General features: G+C 35.6%; 1 protein-coding gene across 1 annotated transcript in view; it reads right to left on the bottom strand.

Moving 5' to 3' along the window:
• MAPK10 (mitogen-activated protein kinase 10) overlaps positions 1 to 23,309 on the bottom strand; it is a 302,050-nt gene that overhangs the window by 147,300 nt on the left and 131,441 nt on the right. The window contains exon 3 of the mRNA XM_006143294.2: positions 4,262 to 4,333. Within this exon, the coding sequence (XP_006143356.1) occupies positions 4,262 to 4,327 (66 nt within the window). The 5' untranslated portion in view covers positions 4,328 to 4,333. The remainder of the gene's footprint in view (positions 1 to 4,261; positions 4,334 to 23,309) is intronic.

Below are 23,309 nucleotides of genomic sequence, written 5' to 3'. Positions count from 1 at the left end.
CTGTTTGTCTCTCCCTCACACACAAAATAGGTAAATATGTAAATAAATAAAAATTAAAAGGAAAAAGGGAAGTTCCTAAAGGGATTAGTATAATAGATAAGAGATCTGACTCCAGAATAAACATAACTGTACCCTGCCTTCTGATAATAAATCATGTCATGAAGATTAAACATTAATAAAAGTTTCTGTTATTTTTATTGGATATTGACAAATTATTATTGTATATATTTATAGGGCACAAACTGGTACTATAACATATGTATGTGACGTAGTGACTGAATCAGTCTAACATAGCCATCACCACAAATGCATATCATTTATAACTTGTCTTACTGAAACATTGTACCCTTTAACCAAATATTTTTCACACACAGTAAGCATTCAGTAAGTATCAGGGGTCCCAATCACAGTGGCACACGCTGTGCAGTGTGCTGTGTGAGCCATGAGGGAGACCCCAGGTTCGGTTCCCAGGTAGGTTATGCAAGGATGCCAGTGATGGTGGGTGATTAGAAGGCTGGGAAAGGATCACAGTGTGGCCAAGGATTCAAGGATACCTCTCTTCTTTTGCTCAAGAAATTAATTAATGAATTTAAAAAATAGGTAATGGGGTTGTGTGTTTGTTTTCTGATTCATGATTGCTTATCTTTGAGATCTCAAACTCAGAGAAGTGTAGGTTTTTCTTTGTAAGCCTAACTACTCTCTACTGTGCATTAGACTAAGCAGGGGAGTAGCTGTATTATTTATTCTGTAGCTGTAGTTTCTACAAGCTATAAGGACACAATATAGACACTCAGTAAAAATACATTATATCAATGAATGGTGAAATCGATAATCAGTCTGTGAAAAAGCAGGTGGATATCTCCTTGACATAAAAAAATATAAATAAAGTGTTTCTGTGCCAGGGCCAAAGGAAGACCAACCTTCACTCAGTACCTTTTACTTCTTTCATTTTGGGAGAGGTTTTTGCCACAGGGTGTGTGCGCTCGCCAGACAGACAGAGACAGAGAGACAGAAAGAGAGAAATCACCCCCCAGGAGGGATGGCCATGCCGCAATCCCTTCTCCTCCACTCTCCTCTGGGGATCTTGGGTACACAAGCACATGTGCCCGGCGTGAGTTTTAAGCCACCGGGTCCGGGATGCGAACCGCAGTCAACCATGTGGGAGCCCAGCAACATAGTCATTATGCTAACTGCTGGTCCCAGTACCTTTTACTTCTAATGCTAATGTGATTATTTATTGATTAATTAATTTGAATTCTCTGTGTCTTGAACTTTCTAAAGTTGGGAAATCATTTAAAATTATTCATGACTAACTCAAGCATCAGTAAACATTTAGAGAAGACAATACATTAATAACTGTTAGATAAATATGAAGTTAACACTGACTTGTGATTAGCAAAATTACCAAAATGTAATTAAATCTATTAATCCATACTTGTAAGATGTGAGGATGTTGAGAAATTGATTTGATCTTGAAACTCAAGCAAACAAATTTCTATTTGGGAAATGATGTTTTTCTGCCAAGAAGTTATTTCTACTTTTATTCAAAAAGCACTTATTGAACATTTACTAGATTAAGATAAATTTCTGGGCTTGGGAGTCAAGGCGGAGGAGACACTGTTTTCTGTCCTGAAGGCAATACCACTGAATCAGAAAACCCCAAACCTGTAAACCTAATGGCAATGACACAGGAAGTGTTAACACTGGATACAGAGCAAGTGTGTATGGGGTTTTCACACACATTGTCTCTCTATGAATAAATTCCTTGGTTAAAACTCTGACTCATCTGTTCAGTGCAGCAGAGTTCAAAAAATAATGCTTTTCACAAAGCATTTTTTCAAATTAATGTAGTGAAATATAATAGCTCTGTACTTTTCTGTTCAATTGAGAAAAGAAGGCTAAGATAGCTTACTCATTTCTCAGGTGGATCAAGAATTTTGTGCTTCAATGGGACCAGCAGTAATGGCTATGTCACTAGACTCCCATGTAGTCAACCGCAGTTCAAGTCCCAGACCCAGTGGCTTAAAATTCATGCCGGGCGCGTGTGTGTGCGTGCCCAAGATCTCGAGGGGAGAATGAAGGAGAAGGGATTGCAGCGTGGCCTTCCCCCCTGGGGGGTGATTTCTCGCTTTCTGTCTCTCTGTCTCTGTCTGTCTGGCAAGCACACGTACCCTATAGCAAAAACCTCTCCAAAAAAAGAAAGAATTTTGTACTTTAAATTCCCTATAGATCCATATTTTTGTAAAAAATTCGTAATAATGAAAAGCACAGATTATTCTTTTGCTGTTTTACATTACAAAGAAAAGTTTCTCCCCAGAATATAACAAGAAAACCTTTGTCTACAAAAGTACTTGGTTGAGTTTTAAAGCAAAGCAAGACAAAACAAAATAAATGAATAAGAATGGCTAAATATTTCAGTAAATTTCATATTCTTCAAGTAATTCAAACAAGATTTGAAGTATTCTTATAAAAAAGTTTAGGTAATATATATGTTATAGCTCAATTGAGTCATCCTATGAGGTATACATACATCAAAATACATGTTGTATACAATAACTATATTCAATTTTTTTGGAGGCTTTTGCCTTAGGGCACATGCAACTCGCCAGAGAGAGACAGAGATAGTGAGAGTTAGAAGGAAACTAAGAAATTACTCCCCAGGGGGATGGCCACACCACAATCCCTTCTCCATTTTCCTCCTGAGATATTGCACACACACACACACACACACACACACACACACACACACACACTTAGTGTGATTTTCAAATCACCAGGTTCAGACTTGAATAGCAATCTACCACGTTGGAGTCCAGTACCTAAATCACCACACCACTAGCTGGCCCCTAGGTCTGGAATTTCTAAGGTTGTCTAGATCCAGGGTCTTATTAGAAAGAAAAGTTGTCTAAAATCCTGAGGCTTCTGGTACTACAAACTTAGCAATTAGGGAGATGAGACAGATGAATAAATCTTATTTTTAAAAAGGGGCCAGCAGATGGCATAACGATTACATCGCTGGACTCCCACATGTGCAACTACAGTTCTACTCCTGAACCTGGTGGCTTGAAAATCATGCCAAGTGCTAGTGTATGCATACCCAAGCTCCCAGAAGGAGAATGGAGGAGAAAGGATTTCAGCATGGCCATCCCTCTCTGAAAGGTGATTTCTCATTTTCCCCTCTCACTGCCTCTGTCTCTCTCTCTCTTTGGCGAGTGCATTTGCCCTAAGGCAAAATATCTCTAAAGAAAAAAAATATTATTTATAGTAGCATAGCACTTTTTGCTTTCCCATAGAAAATTTAAGTAGGTTCAGGAGAATAGATAAATGCCAAGTAAATACAAAAAAGTATTTTGTTTCCCTTTATATTTTTGTATGTTTTCTATAATAAAACCATATTTATTCTAGAATCAGAAATTACTGCATTGAAATAATAGAAGCAGAAGAGTTGTTTCTTAAGCCTAATTTCAATGGATGTGCATTATTCTCTGCTTACAGTATAGCTTAGTAAGAAGGTACAATGATAATCACTGCAGAAAAACTGAAGCAAAGCTTTCTACCTGGCATATGAATACAGTTAGCATACAAGCTATTGTCCAAACTATACCAATTCTTGAGACTAAAGGGGAGCATTATCAATTATATCATGACAACAAGTTTAAGTAAGGACTATTCTAAACATAGCATGTAGAGTCTCTTAATAGTTTGTGAAATCACAAGGGAGTAGATTTTTATGTGGTCCATGCCCATTACCAGCCATTGTTACCACCTTTTTATTTCTTGTGGGTTAATATGCGTGTACTTGTCTTTGATGTTGTTAGCCTTTTTACTAATCGTTGGTTAAAAAGCAGGCATTAGGAAACAAATCGAATACAATCTTACAGGTAAGTAGAGGAAATACTCTATTTGGAGTTTATCAATCCTTATGAATGAGCAATAATAATAATACAGACTTCAATTATTTTAATGATTTCAAATATTTGAGAAAAGGAATATTAAAAATTTTACCCACAAGTAAAATCTTATAAGAAATCACTTACATAGTGATGAAATACTTTGCTATTGTTTTATTAAAAAACTTCTTCATTTCTATTCTAATTTCAAAAAACTGGGAAAGAAAAAAGTATCTACTTCTATTTCCTAAGCTACTTTTAATATTATGTAAATACTAACTTTGCTGTGGAACATATGGAAGATGGAATGGTAAAATGAAAATACAAGGGAATATACTGTACCTTGTTTTTTACCTGTAAGGAACACACACCTGACAAAAGGCAATTTTCACATCCAAAGTTGGTTCACTGCAGTAGTATAAGAAATGGAGGCTCATAAATACCTATGTGGGAAAAAATGGGACATGAATTTCCAAATTATAATTTTTTATTATTTAATGAATTTTAACATATTTTTAATTATGTACAAGGTGGCACCATAACATATATTTAGCATCACTCTTATCTAGATTTTTTACAAAACTAGGTACTTTTTACAAATTGTAAATATTAAATAATAGAATAAGTTAAAAAAAAGCACCTTCTATAATGATCAATGTTGCCACAATCATAAAGATCAGATAGAAGAAACTGAATGTACCTGTAGATTAAAGTAAAATACATCCTATTATACAGCACTTTCAGTGCTAGGATCAATTTCTTTTTTTAACTTGTTAGAGTGTGCATGCACTTGCTGGAGAGATGGGAGTGGAGGGAGTTAAAAAGCACTCCCCCCCATGGGGGCTGGCACATCTAAATCCCTTTTCCTGTCTCTCCCTCCTTCAGGTTTCTGGACAAGCATGCATATATGTCCAGCTTATTTTTCAAGCCACCAAGTCCAGGACTTGAATCACATAATAGGCCATTAAGGATTCATTTACTGAATGCTCAAGCATACAGTCATTTAGAAAATTCCAACATATGCTCAGCGCCCATTCATGCTGGTCTACGTGTCAGTGATTATCACTTTTATTGATGAATAAAATACATCAAGTTTATCTATTCTACTATTGGACAGGTGAGGTGTTTCTTTTTTTATATATTACTAATAACGCTGTTATGATCACTTATTTACAGGCCTTCTTGCATAAGTATATTTTCATTTCTCTTGGGAAAATATCTAGAGAAGAAATCATTGAATCACAGAAGAGGAGAATGTTTAATTTATGAAAAGCTGCCCCCTGCAGAAATGTATAAAAATTCATTTGTTTTGCATCCCTGTCAACATTTGACATAATCAGTTTTCTTCACTTTAATCATTAGTATGTATATCTAACAATATTTGGTTGTGGCTTTATTTTTTTATTTTCCTGATGATTAATGATGTTGATAATTTTTTGTGCATTTACTTGTTATTTATTATCTTCCTTGTTGAAGTGTCTTTTCAAGTCTTTTGCCTATTGGATGATGGACCCTGGGTGGCAGGAAGAGGTTACCTTTTCATTGCAGAATACTTTATATATTCCAGAAAAAAAAAATCTTCTCTCAGACACATGTATTTTGGATAGTTTCATTTAATCTGTGACTTTCATGTTCGGCTTATTGTCTTTAAATTAGCATTTTTACATTTTTATGAAATAAATTTTGCCATTTATTTTCTTCTCACAATTAGTTCTTTCTTTGTTTTGTCAAAGGATCTTTGCCTACCTCCAGGTTCATGGGGATATTCTTCCACATTTTCTTTTTGAAGCATTATGTTGTTGATTTCAGTTTTAGATCTATCAGCCATTGCCAATTAATTTTAATGATGCGAGGTATGTGGTAAAGGTCATTTTTTCCCTCATAGATATCCAGTGTCCAAGCATCGTTGGTGAAACAACTTTTTCCATACTGAGTTGCTGTGCTGCTTTGGTCAAACAATTAATTAACTACATAAATGTGTGTGTCTTTCTAGATGCTATTCAATTTTATTGCTCTGTTGTCTATCTTTACCCCAATACTATACTACCCTGATTACTTTAGCCTTATGATAAGTCTTAAAATTACGTAAGTCCTCCAAATGTGTTTTATTTCGAATGGTTATTTTAGGTCTTTGCACTTTCACACGAATTTTAACATCAGTTTGACACTTAAAAAAAAAAAAAGCCTCAATTTTGATTGGGATTGCATTGGTGCTATATAGATCACATGGGGAAGAATAGACATCATAACAATATTGAGTGTTTTTATTCATAATCATAGTATATTTGTCTATCTACTTTTCTTATCATTAATTTCTCTCAGAAATGTTTTGTTGTCTACACTGTACAGACCTTACATACTTCTCTTTAAACTTAAGCACTTAGGCTTTTGACAGTACTAAAAATGGTATATTTTTCATTTCTATTTCTCAAAAGCTTATTGCTAAAAATAAATTTTGGTAAATTACCTTGTATTCTACAACACTGCAATATTTACTTATTAGAGCTAATAAATGTTTTGTATTTAGTACATTATGTATACATAGAAAAGCCTGCAAGAACGGACAGTTTTGTTTTTTCCTTTCCAATCTATTTTTTTCTCAGCTAATTTCCTTGAGTGGACTTTCCAGTGCAATGTTGAATAGAAGTGGTGAGATGCTCATTATCTCTGATTTTTAACAGAGGTCTTTAGTCCATATACATTTAAAGTAATTGTGCATGCTGTAGAATTTAATTTTACCATAGTACTATTTGTTTTGTACTTCTTCCATATGTTCTCTATCCCATTTTCCTCATTCTCAACCTTTTTTGAAAGAACTGAGTATATTTTTGTTTTCTATTTTATTTTACCTAATAGCTTATGACTTAACTTCTTTTTTCTCTTCTTAGTAGTTGTTCTCAGATTTACAATCTGCATATTTAATTTATAAAATCTAGCTTCAAATATCATTTTCCTATCCTCTCCAAGCCTTTCAGTAACTGATTTAATCTATTTTACATATACATATGTTATAAATGCCATAATACACTGGTATTTTTTCTTTAAGTAAGAAATTATATTTTAAAGATATTAAGAAATTATTTTCTTTGTATAGTCTTTATGTATATTTTAAAAGTTTGTTCTTGGGACCAGCAGTTAGCATAATGGCTATATCGCTGGACTCCCATGTAGTCTACCGCAGTTCGCGTCCCGGACCTGGTGGCTTAAAACTCACGCCGGGCATGTATGCGTGCGATTCCAAGATCCCAACAGGAGAATGGAGGAGAAGGGATTGCGGTGTGGCCATCCCCCCTGGGGGTGATTTCTCACTTTCTGTCTCTCTGTCTCTCTCTTTCTGGTGAGCGCACGTGCCTTATAGCAAAATCCTCCCCCCCAAAAAAGTTTGTTCTTAAGCATTTATGGGTTTTATGTTATTGTAAATGGTATTTTTATTTTATTTTTATTTTCAAAAGACTCATTTCCAAGACTTTACATGCATTTTTCTATTGTTCCATTGGCTTGTAGCATGAATGAGAGAATCTTCTCCTAGTCATTCTTTGATCTTTCCCTCAGTCTTCTCACAGCACTTTGTTGGTATTTCTTTTATGAATATCATATAATCTTGTCTATTTTCTTTTATATTTATTCTGTACTATGTTATGACCTTCTTAAGGAAAAGGACTATGTTTTATTCATGTTCACAACCCTAGGACCTAGCAATATTCTCAGTATATAGCTAACGTCAAGTAACTCTTTATTGAATGAAAGGAGAACCAAATAAAAATCACCAATCCAAGTATTTTCATTATCTCCTCACACTGAGACTCGTGAGTGTTCAATAAATTTCATGCTAACAAATTTGGAGTAAAGAGTTTGCAGCAGTGAAAATGTGAGAGTCCAAGTATGATGATCTCAGGAATGTTACCCAACAGAGCTGTTTTCGTTCTGTACTGCTGAAGTAGGCACGTGGGAAATAACTTCCAAACCACCACATAAAATAAAAAACGTGTTTTAATTTTTAATGAATGAATAATCTTGCCGTGAAAAGCAAGCATTCTGACATTTCCTGGTTTGCATTACAAAGACTCCAAATGTAGCACTGTTCCTAAGTAAGTCACTAAGTCACTCAAGAAACTTTTTGTTCCATGAAGGGAAATAAAAGAGAAAAGGATGTTTAGTACGATGATACTAGTGAATTACAGAACACTTGTTTGCTAATTTTATGCACTGACAGCACAGCACAGAGCATTTGGCACCACTGCACAGAAACAACTGAAATAGTCAGGGCATTATCTTCATGTTACCCTAAAGTAGAATTGATGACAACACCTTAGTGCAATATCAGACCTGTAAGTAGCTTGAAAAGGAAGGAGATGGTTATTTGGGGAGTTTTGAGCTTACAATTACTGGCTGTTCTTCCAGGAAAAGCCCAATGTGTGGATTCCTTGCTATGAACTACACAGAATTTTTCTTTATTATGTGCCTGTATGAGGTAATGGTTATTCAGAACAAAGCAATAGACCAAGTACATGAATGAGATACACTTAAGGATTTATTAGGTTGAACTGGTACACAGCAGTTGCTATAAAAGAATGTAACTGTGATGTGTTTTAGTAACTTAGATCAGTAGTTAAATTCTTTTGTATGTATGTGCCAAATAAACTATAGGCAGTTTAAGAACCTTGACAAATACAAAAAAGTTACTGTGCAGTTCCAGACTCCTATGGTTTGAAATGCAATATGTGCAAGGAAAAAACAAATAAATTATACATTATTTTAAAGATTTTAATTTCCAGTAGTTTTCAAGTTGAACTATTAAACAGCAAAGTTACTGCCTAAGAATAATTTTTATATATTACATAAGATTTATAAATGGTTCTCCTAAGAGCCTGCAAGCAAATATATGGCATACGAATACAAAGTTGTTGCTAATTAGAAAAAAAAAACAACAACAACACTGTCTCTTCTAGGCCCCAAAAGATCTTCCCTATGGTTTACAAAAGATTAAAAGTTTTTTCTTTTTTTCTTTTTGCTATAGGGCATGTGTGCTCGCCAGAAAGACAGAGAGAGACAGAGAGATAGAAAGCAAGAAATCACCCCCCAGAGGGGGAATGGCCATGCCGCAATCCCTTCTCCTCCATCCTCCCCTCGGGATCTTGGGCACTCACGCACACGCACCCGGCATGAGTTAAAGTCGCCGGGTCCAGGATGCAAACCACAGTCGACAACATGGGAGTCCAGCGACATAGCCATTACGCTAACTGCTGGTCCCAAGACTGAAAGTTTTTTCTTAAAGACAAGTGGCACAGAGTTTAAGACAAAACAGCAAAGCATGAGGAAGGAGGAAAATCTGATTTCCAGAGTTACCACATTATTAGATTCAAATATCCACTTTTAAACAAAAGTCACAAATCATACAAAGAATCAAAAAAACATGGCCCATTCAAAGAAAGAAAGGAAAGGCAAACAAAAAGTATAAACTATTTTGAGAAGGGCCAAATGACAGAATTATTAGGTAATGACTTTAAAACAACTATCTTAAAGATATTCAAAGAACTAGAGGAAGATATGGAAGAAAGTCAAGAAAACAACGTACAAACAAAATAGAAATGTGAATAAAAAGAAATCCTAAAAAAAAAAAAATTTCTAGAACTGAAAAGTACAATAAGTAAAATGAAAATTTTAGGACCAGCAAGTGGTACAGAGGTTAAGGCGGCGGTAGCTTGAAAAACATTCGAGGCACAGGTGTATGAATACCCAAAATCCCAAGAGGAGATGGAAGAATGGAAAAGAAGAGATCATTGCAGGGGGCGAGGGGGGTGACTTCTCACTTTCCTTCTCTGTCTTTCTCTGGCAAGCACACTTGCCCAATAACAAATCAAAACAGAAACAAAAAATTACCACACAGATTCAAAGTACATAGAGCACACATAGAAAATCAACAAAGTCAGGACAATCGAAATTATAAAGTCTGAGAAACAAATTATTTAAGATTTTGACAGGTAAACAGAACCTGTGAAATACTTTCAGGTAAACCAACATATACATTATGGAATTCCAGAAGAAGAAGAGAGAAAGATAAAAGGACAGAAAGATTATTTGAAGAAACAATGGCCAATAACTACCTAAGTTTGGTGAAAGGTATGAATATAAATTTCTGAGACACTCCACAAACTCCAAATAGGATGCATCAGAGATCCACAAAAATCAAGCTGGTAAAAGCCGAAGACAGAGAGAGTCTTGAAAGCAGCAATTAGAAATGACTCATCACATTAGGAGATCTTCGATAAGATTATCAGCAGATTTCTAACTTAAAACTTGAGAGGCCAGAAGTCAGTGAGCTGATATATACAAAGTGCTAAAAGAAAGAAAAACAAAAAACAAAAAACAAAAAAACCTCAAACCATCAACCAATAATCCTATATCCAGCAATACTGCTCTTCAAAAGTGAGGGAGAAAGTAGGATATTCCCAGTTTATTACCTGCTCTGCAAGAAATGCTAACCAGAGTTCTGCAGCTTGAAATGAAAGGACATTGTACTGTAACTCAAACACATATAAAGAAAGAAAGAATTCAGTAAAAATTAAAAACTTTTGTGCATCACTGGATACTATCAACAGAGTGAAAAGGCAGCCTAGAGAATGGGAGAAACTACTTGCAAATAATATATCTGTAAAGATTAATATCCAAAATGTATGGAAACTAACAACACCTAACATTTGAAAAGAAACTAGATCTACACACTACCTCACACACATCAGGAGAGTTACTATCAGAAAACATAAAATACATGCATACATGAATAAATAAATAAATAAAAAGAAAATAAAAAGTGTTGGTAAGGATATAGAGAAATTAAAGTATTTGTACAATACTGGTGGGAATCTAAAATGCTATAATCACTACAGAAAATGGTATAGCAACTCCTCTAAAAATTGAAAATGGAATTAATATATGATCCCACAATTTCACTTTTGAGTATATACCCAAAAGAACTGACGGCAGAGTCTCAAAGAGACATTCATATATCTATGTTCATAGCAGCACTGTTCACAATAGCTAAAGCATGGAAGTAACCAAGTATATCCATCATGGATGAATAGATTAACAAAATGTGGCATATACACAAAATGGAAAATTACTTGGCTTTAAAAAGTGACAAAATTCAGACACACACTACAACATGAATAAACCTTGAGGACATTATGCTAAGTTATTTTTTAAAAAGTCAGAAAAAGACAAATACTGTCTAATTCCATTTATATAAGTTATGTAGGATACTAAAAATCATAGTGTTAGGAAAAAAAGGGGTAGTTTGCAGGGTCTGGTGGGAAAAGGGAAATGAGAATTTATTGTCTAATAGGTTCAGAATTTCCATTTTGCAAGATGAAAAGAGTTCTGGAGATGAGTAGTGGTGATAGGTGCACATTATGAAAACACCTAATGTCAGTGAATTTGGGCTAGCAGGTGGTGAGTCAGTTAAGACACTAGACACCCACATGGCCCACCACAATTTGAATCCCAGACCTGGTGACTTGCTTTCTCACTTTCTCTTTCTCTCTGTCTCTCTTTGTCTTTTTCTGGTCAAATTTTAAGAAAATAAAATAAATTACAACAAAATTAAGTAAATAAATCTTTTTAAAAATCAGTGAATTTTACACTTTAAAATTATTAAGATGATAGGTTTTATGTTATGTGTATTTTGTGACAATTGAAAAAAATGCATTTTAGATTTAAATAGTAATTTCATATCTAAGAACCTATACTAAAGAAATAATCAAATAACTGGAAAGTGTGGGAAGGGAAGACCATAGGAAAGGAAATTGGGGGGTGGGAATAGAGAGGTAAAACATTTGTGGGACACAGATATGGTTTATTATTTCTTGATGATGATGTGTATAGTATTATTAACTGGGCTGGACTGAGGTGTATATCATGCTGGGTGAAGTCTCTTTACACAGTCTAAATGATGTATAGTAATTAAATGTATAAACAATTTTAATTCATTAATTTTAAAAATAATGAATGAGAAGAACTATAGGAGAAACAAAAGAAAAAAACCTTGTAATTGTCAACTTACAAATCGCTCTTTTAGAAAATACAAGGAAATCCCTAGGTGAGAGCTTAGATCACATATACAAACTTGAAGAGTGTTTATATATACTATTAATCACCCTTGTCATGGTTTATACTAGTTATCCAAGCTTTGCAGATATTATCAGTTGTTTATCTTCATTGCCTTCCCACTGAAATAATAATACCTATAACAACTACTAGCTCTCTTTTGCTCTCAATGCGAAGGATAACATTAATATATTGATGCAAATTTCTAGTGTTTATCTTTATGCATTTGTTAGAATAGAGCTAAAGCTGAAGAAATCACAAGTTAACAAGGTAATTACAAGTAAATCTTCCTACCTATATCTCATTAGCAGATCAAATCCCATTATTGCTAACTAAAAAGAAAATTCTTTAATTGAGAATTTGTTCAGAATCAAGACAATGGAAAAAGATGGGGGGAGGGAACAGAGGATAGAAATCTCTTTTTCTTTTTGTAAAGATGTATAACAATATTAAAATGTAAAAGTTTTTAAAAAATAATCAAATATCTGTAAAAATATTAATTTACAAGAATGTTTATCAGAGCATTATTCATGATAATATAATAGGAAACTAAATATTTAATTAAAAGATATTAATAAAATAATTATTGTAAAAAAATTCCAGTTAGCCATTTATAAATTACAATACAGAAAAATGTTAAGATATTTTATCAAGTGGAAAGAGAGGTATTAGAGAGTATTACAATATATCCCCAATTTTTAATAACAAAATAGATATGAATATAGTTTAGTTAATATAGCTAGAAATATACATATATTTACCACTCTGTGCTTTTTAGTATGTTCCAATTTCACAATGAAGAATGCATATCTTAATAAGAAAAAATATTACAGCCTATGAAAAAATAGCAGATTCAGATCTTTAGAACTAAAAGAAAACATAGTAAACATCTAGCAACTGCTCTTCACAGATGAGAAACCAGAGATCCAAATGTAAATAAATAAGAAGTCTTCAAAACCCAAAGGTCTCATTGGTAAGGTAATAAGAACTCAGATCCATATGTTTTCAAAGCTATTTATTACATTCAGAATAAATTTCTCATAGAAATTTGACCAGTAAAAGTGTTAAATATGTTATAAATGATCTCTTAGAAATTCTTTCCTCCCTAATCTTTCCTAAAAATTCATATATTTAGCTTGACCTAAACACAAGTATTTTACTTATTTTTCTAAAATGTCCTATACAGAATTCTATTAAAGAAAGAAGATATTTTAGCAGGGGACATGGTGGTCAAGGCAGCTGGATTTCACAAGGCCAACCACACTGTTTAAATACCAGACTGATGGGCTTAAACATGCCAGGTGTGTGAGCATACATGCCCAAAATCTTGAGAGAAGAATGGAGGAGAAGGGATTGTGGTGTGGCTATCCCCTCTTGAGCTGCTTTCTCACTTTCCCTCTCTCTCTCCCTCTATCTCTGGAGAGCACATGTACCCTATAGAAAAAAACCTAAAATAAAAATAATAATAATAAAATATTTTTGCAGTATCTTTATATTTTTTAAATTAATAAGATATTTCTTGAATTGTTTCCATAGATATCACAGTTCTAGCAGTCAGAAAAGCCATTTGCCCAGGTGAAATTTCTAAACTATTATTCTTTACCTATCATATTGTTATAGGATGGGAGAGTGTTGAGTTGCATTGCATAAAATCTTTGATTCTTTAGGTCCAGATCTCTAATCTAAGATTAGAATGTACTTGCTATCAGTAGATTGGGGTCAGTAGGTGGTGTAGTGATTAATAATCTAAGATTAGAGATCTGGACCTAAAGATAATCTAAAATTAAGATTGTAAAGTAAGAAAAGGGAAGTCTTAACAGGAAAGAGAGGATTTTTTAATAGAAAACTATCTCTCTATGCCTGAAAGGCATGCAGGTAGACACTTGCCAAAGAAGGAAAACTACGCTAGGCATGGGGTTAGGTGTGATTTTTATTACTAAAGGTGATAATGAATATTTAACAGGGAAGGTCTGTCATAGTATCTGGCTTCTTCATTTGAATTTGAGAGCTTTTTTCTGCTCCTGTGCATCTCTCATAGGTGGGGAATTCAATTACCTAATCCCACATGCTCAGCGTAGACTTAGAAGGTTTGAGCATCCTTATTTAGATGAACTCCCCAATCAGTTTATTATCCTAATGAAAATCAGGATGTTGACCAAGATGTCTTGTTGGGTCCTTTTGTATTTATGAAGAATGATAAGAGGGAAGTTAACAACTTTCCCTGTGTGCTTTTCTCAAGTATTAAAGAAAAAAAATGAAATCTGCCTCACCTTCCTAGTGCCAGAAGCTGGGTGGAAAGAAGCCATTTTCATGGAAGGACTGGTTGTAACTCCTGATAAGTTGTGACTGATGTAATAGATGTCCTTCTGTCATTTTCTTAGGACTGTCTTCTCATTTTTAGCTAACTGCCTACCACAACATCTTTTTCTTCAACATTTTTCAATATAGACATCCCTTTTAGGGGTGAAGAATTTAGTGTTCAGTTACTACAAGAACCCTGTAAACCATCACTACAGACATCAGCCTACACATAGAATACATAGCATGTAATATTCTTGTACTCTGCACGCCTGTCATCATTTCTAGGTTTGTATGTATATGTGTTAGAATTATACATAATCTCTTTTTCTAAATAGTTACTGCAAAGAAAAGAAGGTATTTTTCCTTAGTTAATTCCCAATTAATAAGATGATATTTGTAAGGCATGCCTTGTATTTAGTAAATGCTATAAGTGCTTTTATATATTCAATTTGATAAATTAGTAAATAGCATTTTACATAGCAGAAGATAAACAAGCCACATACTCTGAAGACTGAAAATACCTATGGAGTATTGTCCACAAAACCATTTTTATTTTTATTCAGAATTATTTATAATATGTATAACCATGTTTAATATTAACCTCATTTTCAAAAGAAAATTCATTTAAATTCCCATCACATTGACTCAGTGAAGAATATATATTCATCCTATAAATATTTATCAGAATCCCTGAGTTAGACTAGGGATTCATAGACAAAAATGAACAACTCAAAGATAAAAAGCCAAGATTAATGCCTTTAAAGAATTCCCAGATTAAAATATGGTACATGTATATATCATACTATGTTTTAAATTCTAAATATTCTAAATTTTCTGTTAGAGAAACTTTTTAAATTTTCTAAGAATGAACTTTAAAAAGATATGTTTATTATACCACAGATAGGCATAGTAATAAGCATTAAGCAAGAAAAAGAAATAAACCTTTGAGCAATTAATTTAAAAGGCAAAATGAAGTCTTCATTCCAGTGAACCAGTAGCATCAATGCCTTAATTATTTATCTGCAGAATAACTAGGCCAATAGTGGCTATTAATTAGGTGAAATGTCAGCTCAAATCCTGGAAAAGTGTTGAACTGACATGAACAAATCCATTCCTTAAGTGATGTGGAAAAATCTAACAGTATAATGAGAAGAATAAATTCAGAGGTCACTCTATCTTCCAGTCACTTAACAACTGAATTGGAGTGAAGAGGGCAAGAGGGAAATGATTTGTAAAAATAATTAACCATGAACTCGACTAAGTGAAAAGGAGGCTGGAAATGGAAGCAGCTTTATCCATGCTGTCAAGCCAACTCTTTTTTGCAAGGAAGAATTCGTCATCCCACAAAAGCCCCAGGTGCAAGATTTACCTCTCTTTTTATCCACACATCTCTCTAAACCATCCACTTGCCCCTTCCCACCAAAACACTTCACAAGCACACGTGGAAACCTAGAGCTGCTCTCACTGACTCCATGGTTTCTTTCACCTCATGGTTTTGGGGACAGATTTCTCTGATCAGCTCTTTTCCACAGGCATAATTAGTACAACCTAATCCTTTTAAATTCTAAAGCAAAACACATTACTACAAACTTGAATCACGAGTGCAAACACTCATTTCACTTAGAAACATAAAGGTTTTTATTTTGTTTCATTAAAGTCAATTCTACATAGAATGAAGAAACTAAAGTATATTTGGGATATTGCCCATGCAAATTCATACCACAATCCAATGCTTCAAGGAGAATAAGCCATAAACTCTCATAAAGTCAATATTTCCTTATTCTTTTAGCCTACTAGCTATGGATATTTAAAGGAAATATTTCCTATAAAAATAATGTCTATTATTTCAGGGAATATACACTATGATTGTTTTGAAGTAATTGAAAAGACTGTGGCAAATTAATCATGTAACCCTTTTATTATGGCCCAAGACAAAATAAAATGTTATGCTATATAAACTTAGTTTGGTTTAACTTCATCTGTGACATTTTATGATTAGTTGAAATGTCAAAAGAAAAATAAAGTTAAAATAAAGCATTGGATAGCTAGCCTGTATTTAGCCATCATTTACACAAATTACTTGTGCAAAATGCTTCATCCACAGCAAAAAAAAAAAAAAAAGAAAAAGAAAAAAAAAGACAAACTTAAATTTTGACCTCAACATTCTATGAATTGAGTAATCTGTAATGCTGAAAAATATAAGGCCTTTACAAAAGTACTGTGATTTCAAAAGAATATAAGAATCATGAATCCGGTTTATCTCTTTGTAAAAATAATAAAAACTCTTTACATTTGATTAGATTGAACAGAGGTAGGAAAGGGGAGCAATAATGTTACAAGAAGTTCTTCCTTAAGTTCTATGTGGTAATAACATATAAAAAGAGAAGTAGGGGGACCAGCAGATGGCGTAATGGTTACATGCTAGACTCTCACGTAGTCAACCATGGTTTGAGTCTCGGACCCAATGGTTTTAAACTCATGCTGCGTGTGTGTGCGTGTGTGCCCAAAATCCTGAGAGAAGAATGGAGGAGAAGGGATTGTGGCATGGCCATTCCCCCTAAGGAGTGATATCTCACTTTCTGTCTCTCTGTCTCTGTCTGCTACAAGAGCATGTGCCCTATCACAAAAACCTCTCTAAAAAGAAGAAAAGTAGGAATATTTTCTTTTTTTTTTTTGAGAGGTTTTTCGCTATAGGACGCATGCGCTCGCCAGACAGACAGAGAGAGACATAGAGACAGAAAGCAAGAAATCACCCGCCAGGGGGGATGGTCACGCCGCAATCCCTTCTCCTCCATTCTCCTCTAGGGATCTTGGGCACGCACACATGCCCAGCGTGAGTTTTAAGCCACCGGGTCTGGGACGCGAACCGCGGTCGACTACATGGGAGTCCAGCGACATAGCCATTACGCTAACTGCTGGTTCCCTTATTTTTTCTTTTACATACATAAATTATATAATCAACTGGTTGGTATTTAGAAGGAAATATATATATATATACATATACACTTTATATTGAACTCTACTTACATTTAGAGTTAGAAAAACAAGTTCAAAATTTTATTTTAAAAAATTTTAACAGTAGGGACCAGCAGTTAGCATAATGGCTATGTAGCTGGACTCCCATGTAGTCGACTGTGGTTCGAGTCCCGGACGCGGTGGCTTAACCTCACGCCTGGCGCGTGTGCGTGCGTGCCCAAGATTCCGAGAGGAGAATGGAGGAGAAGGGATTGCGGCGTGGCCATCCCCCCTGGGGGATGATTTCTCGCTTTCTGTCTCTCTGTCTCTGTCTGTCTGGAGAGCAAAAGCTTCTCAAAAAAAATTTTTTAATAGTAAATATGAAAATATTTTAGTTTTTTTCCTACAACATATGTACTCTAATACTTGTTATGGCATTTCTATCCAGCATTTTAACATTTGGATTAAGAAAAACTCTTTTTTTATTTATTTTATGTATTTCTATCCTAATTTCTTAGCTTTCTATAACCTTAAAATATGTTCAGCAGATTTAGCTGTATCATAGTTTACTCTCAACATAAGGGGCTTTTGATGGAATGCTTTGAGTATGCCAGAGGATTATATAATACTTTTCTGTATTATTTTCCTCTCTAATGAACATGTATATGGGAAGTTCTCCCTTTTTCCAATTTGAAAACTGACTTCAGCTAGCCTAGATTCTACCAAGTAGAAGAGACTGGAAAATGCCAATCAGCTGAGATAGTCAAGGTCCACGTTTCCAAGGAACAGTCTGGAAATGTAGATACCCAAGTTAGAGAGGGGAAATCAGAAAATGAAAACAGGTTGGAATCAAACTAAGCTGGAGGAGCATGGAGGTGTAAATCCTAAACAACTGCCCCAAAAAAAATCCATTCAGCAAGACACTGGCTTTACAGGTCAGCAGCTTGATAAGAGTAATTCGAAATGTGTGAGGAAAAGGCCACACTGCTTGGCTACTCTACTAACTTATCTTATGCAGCAGCCAAGGCAGTGTAAAATTGCAGTAGCCAAACATATTTATGGGTAATAAAACGGGCACATTCTCTGTTTGTAAAGGAGTCTGTAGTATGACACCCAGATCCCCTCTCAGGGTCTGAGACACTCATTTCTCCAGTTGCAGACAAACACTGTTGCATGTTTCCCAGAAATGGCCCTCTACTAAAAGAAACTTCTCTGCCCAAGGCTGCCCCCCTTTCCCAATGACTATGCTTGGCTGTGTCATGAGGGGGCATGGGTATTTTTCCTTGTAACCAGAGGGTCAGGATCTTTGCTGATGACAGAGGCATAGAAGGCCACAGGAGCAGCAAAGGCATTCTGTAGGCCCTAGTGAGCCATCTGCTTTTCAGAGAGTGACCTCAGCACACCACTTAGTAACTGTTCTTCTTCCACACACGAGTCTACCCAGTGGGGCCTATATGTTGCACAGATTTTCTCCTGAGTATCCTATAGAAAGTGACCAATGCCTGGTTGAAACATACACAACAGTTCCTGGGCAAGAGCCCTTCTCCTGAGCCTTGTGTCATTGGCAGCTTATATTGGAATTAAGACATATGATTTAATGTGAGACAGAGAGATAGGGCCATGCCAAGTTGCATAATCCAAGGCCTCTTTAATGAGGGTTCCAACCCCATACTTCAATGGCAAATAGTGAGACTTCTGAAACAGTTCAATCTATGGGAGAAGCTTGGGAAGACTCAGCAAATTTAGCACCATGACACACAGCTCAAAGCACAAGCTAGCCAGCAGGCAATTACTCAAAGCACATGCTCTCCAGCAGGCAGCAGAGCCAGTTAGCAAGTCAAAGAAAGAAAAGAAAGGCCATGGTATGGTGGTTATCATTGAGACGCCCTGCTTGCTACATCAATTATGGTCATCCTGCAGAGGGCAAACAGACTCACACACACACATACAGACACACACACAATTAGCTTCAGATGTCAAGTCTGATGATGCCATACACACACCCAGAGGATATGAAAAGGTTTATTACTTATTTAATGAGACTTTCTGGGAAGAGAAGAGCAGATTCTTAAGCAGGTCCAAAAATGGCTTGAGAGAGCAGAGAAAGGAGGGTGGCTAGGGATTTTTTTGTGGTTAAGAGTGGCGGCTAGGTGAAGGTTAATATTTGCACAGACCAAGGATTGTGTGTATTAAATTTCCTGCCATCACCAAAAGAAGGGGCATCCAGGCTTGCTTATCAGCTTGCTCAGATATGGGGAAAGCGAGAGAGGGGGAGAGATTTGAAAACAGTCAGCAAACATTAAACAGGAATCAGGGGCCTGATGGTGGCACAGCAGTGAAAGGCAAGGCAGACCCACATGGGAAGCTTACCCCTTCATTTCTGAAGAACTCCTTGAATACAGCGGGCACATATGTGCTTGTGATCTATGCTGGATGAGGCTGGGGTAGATCCTGTTGAGGATGCCTGTATCTCGCTCTCACTCACTCAAGGAATAAATAAATAAACTTTAGAGGGATCAGCAGTTAGTGTAATAGTTATGTCGCTGGACTCTCATGTAGTTGACCACGGTTCGAGTTCTGACCCTAGTGGCTTAAACTCACACCGGGCGCATGTGCATGCGTGTCCAAGATCCCAAGAGGAGAAAGGAGGAGAAGGGATTGTGGCATGGCCATCCCCCCTGGGGAGTGATTTCTTGCTTTCTTTCTCTCTGTCTCTCTCTGTCTTTCTGGTGAGCGCACATGCCCTATAGCAAAAACCTCTCCAAATAAATAAATAAATAAACTTTAGAAAAAGAAGAATCAAAGTCTTCATTACAAGGAAGTAGAAAAGAACTGAATGTATGTTTCCGAATAGCCTATTTGGGTGTTTGAGGTATATCTGCTTATAGAAAATGATGGGTGTCTCATTTTTATGTAAGTGATCCTTTTGCTTCTGTTAAAACCTATGCTTGAGATAACCTTTCTAGCACTCTTTTTAATCTTCAAATTTTATATTATCTGATATAAAGATTTACTATATTACTGATTTACTAAGTCTATTATTAGCATTACAGACTCTATTACTATTCTATGAGTCCAGTTCAAAATCATGAATTTCATCTACATTTTATTGTATTCTCATGCAAAATTCATCTGGGAAGTCAATCAGAATGGCCATGAGTGGCTTCTCACTTTGCACAATCATTACAACTTATGACTCGTCAATGACTACTGTATATACTTAGTCCTTTAAAAGGTCAAATGTAAAACTCAGTCATTGGGCCCATGTAGTGAAAGCTCTCTGAGGAGTGTTCACTTTTTCTCAATTTATGAGTGAGCTTGTTCAGCTTTTGCCTTGCACGTGAAGCTGTCTTGGCAACTTCGGTCAGCCAGAAGTCTCCTATTGGGATGTACCTCCACAACAGTACATTTAACTGAATAGAATGAAAAATTCAACGAAGACCATAGTTCTTTTTCTGTTTTGTTTGTTGCTACTTGGTGCCCAGATCAATGTGATAACAGCTACTGAATAAATATTCATAACAAATCCTGGACAAGAGGTACTTTTTACTTCTTTGATAAGAAAAAAATAGTCCATTATAATTTTGATAATGATAAGCCTAATTTCAACCTCAGAATTTGATGTTTCTCAAATAAAGAGTAACATAGTTTTTGTTTGTTTGTTTGTTTGTCTTTTTCAATAGGGCACATGTGCTCAGCAGAGAGAGAGAAAGTGAGAAGTCACCCCTCCAGGGCTGATGACCACGCCACAGTCTCTTCTTCTCTATTCTCCTCCTGAAATCTTGGGCATGTGCACACACACAGTTTGATTTTCAAGCAATTGGATCTGAAACTCAAACTGTGGTTGGGCACGTGTAAATCCAGCGATATAACTGCTATGCCATTTGTGGTCCCAAGTGCAAAACCTTTTTAAATTCATGTATAGTTTTTCATAATATGCATCGTCCATAAAGACTTCTCATATATTACAAGTAATTAAAAACTGCAAGCTACTAAAAATATCTTGTTTAATATGCTCATATTAATTATGTTTATTTGGCACACTTGGTGTTAAGGAAATAGAAATCTCACATGAGCCCAAAGATAGGATGTGTACTGTAGTCAGTCTTCAAGGGAATAGGATATATAAGATTCTTATTTCAGATTCCGTTTTATTTTTCCTGGGCACTGCATGATCTCATTTTCCATTTTCTCTTATCTTTGGTCATACTGTGTAGAAGATAAAAATAAAGACTATAGATTCAGATTGCCAGAGGTAAGCCCCTGATTTTACACAAATATATGGTTTGGGGAAAATTACATATCCTCTCTGTGACTCAGTTTCTTTGTCTGTAAAATACGGCTAATAGAAGTGTCCATTCTATCGGGTTGAGAAGATGAAATGAGGTAATGTATATAACACATTTATCATAGTGTAGGCATGTTGGATAAGTATTCGATAAACATTGGCAATGACTATTATTGCACACTTGCACGTGGCTCAGAATGGCTTTCCTCTTGCACTTCATAGGCTTTTTTGTTTGTTCGTTTGTTTGTTTTTTTGTTATTGGATGTGCGCACTTGCCAGAGATAAGCAGAGAGAGATAGAGAGAGGGAAAGTGAGAAATTGGCCTCCAGGGGAAAGGCCACATTGAAATCCCTTCTCCTCCATTCTCTCAGCATTTGGGGCACATACACTTGTGCACGTACACACACACACAGTGTGATTTTCAAGCTACCAGGTTGAACTATATAGTCGGCCATGTGAGATCCAGGCACTCCAACCTCCAGGCCACCTGCTAGCCCCCATAGCCCCTGTTTAAAGCACAGTTTGTTCCTTAATTTAACTTACACTGTCTCAATTTTCTAATTCCCCATTTCCAAGAGAGAAATATGTTGATCCAGACCATAGTTTTGAACCAGGTCACAGTGATTACCTTGGGTCATCATATCCAGTCAGTGATGATAGGAGCAAGGCATGGCTCACATGGTACAAAACACCACAGATTAGACTGTAAGAGCTGAAGTCCAACTGCTGAGGGATGTGTTTTAAAACAATCACTGCATGCCGGTATGAAGAATGAATTGAAGAAGAAAGAGTAGTTGAAAATCAAGTACCAATAACCCAATATCAACCCTATTGGTTTAAATTACATACACATGTATTCGTTCCTTTCCTTTGGTCCCTAAATTTAAAAGATCATAATCTCTGCACAGGATTAGGTATACTTAGTTTGTACTGTCTCCAAATTTTGGGAAATAAGGTCCAAGAACCTCATCTTCTGAAATGGAAGTTTAAAAGAATTACCCCAAAACAAGGAGCTTTTCCTTATTACTTATTTACAGAAATAGCATCTTAAATGAAATCCTCTATTGTGGTGAATATTAAAACATTTATTTTTCAGTAATCTAAAATTTATAGACAGCAGATGTGTAGTTGGCCTAAAGAAATCTTGAGGTTAACTGCTTCCAATTAGTGTGTAAATTCAACTTCTCAAGTACATTAATATCCTAGGGGAAAATCATGTTAATACCCATGCAAGAATCCAAATAGTTCCATATATTTGTTTTCTGTGCAGAAAAGAGTTAACAGCAGTCCTATGACTGCTGTCATTAGAAAGGCGAGCTTAAAAGTTCAGCTCTTGGCTAGTATAGGAACTTGGATTTGGGGAGCATTCCCCAGAACTGGCAAGAATGCCCAAACTGTTTGCATAAACAATGTGGTTTATGATGAACATCTGCTTTCTTCTGAGAGTCTCAAATGTTGGTACATGCCAGGCAGAGGGCTCCTACATGACTTGTCCCCAGTAAATACCTTGGGTACTGGGTCTCTTGTGAGCTTCCCTAACAGGCATGTCATTACAATTTGTTGCTGGAGAAACTATGCAAGTCCTATATGACTCTGTAGGAGATGACTCTCAAAAGCTTGTGTCTGGTCTTCGGATTTCACCAGAAATTAATTCCTGAAGAGCCTGATATAGTGTCCCTGACCATTTACCAACATCATTTTAAACGATCCTGCGTGTAAGTAATGCATACCTCAAGACATTACAAATCCAACATACCTGGTTCCTTTTACTA

The sequence above is a fragment of the Tupaia chinensis genome, unplaced genomic scaffold (genome assembly GCF_000334495.1).
Source record: "Tupaia chinensis unplaced genomic scaffold, TupChi_1.0 Scaffold000094_1, whole genome shotgun sequence".
NCBI classification, from domain to species: Eukaryota; Metazoa; Chordata; class Mammalia; order Scandentia; family Tupaiidae; genus Tupaia; species Tupaia belangeri.
Note: the sequence above shows the minus strand (reverse complement) of the source record. Positions and strands in the feature narration are given on the sequence as shown.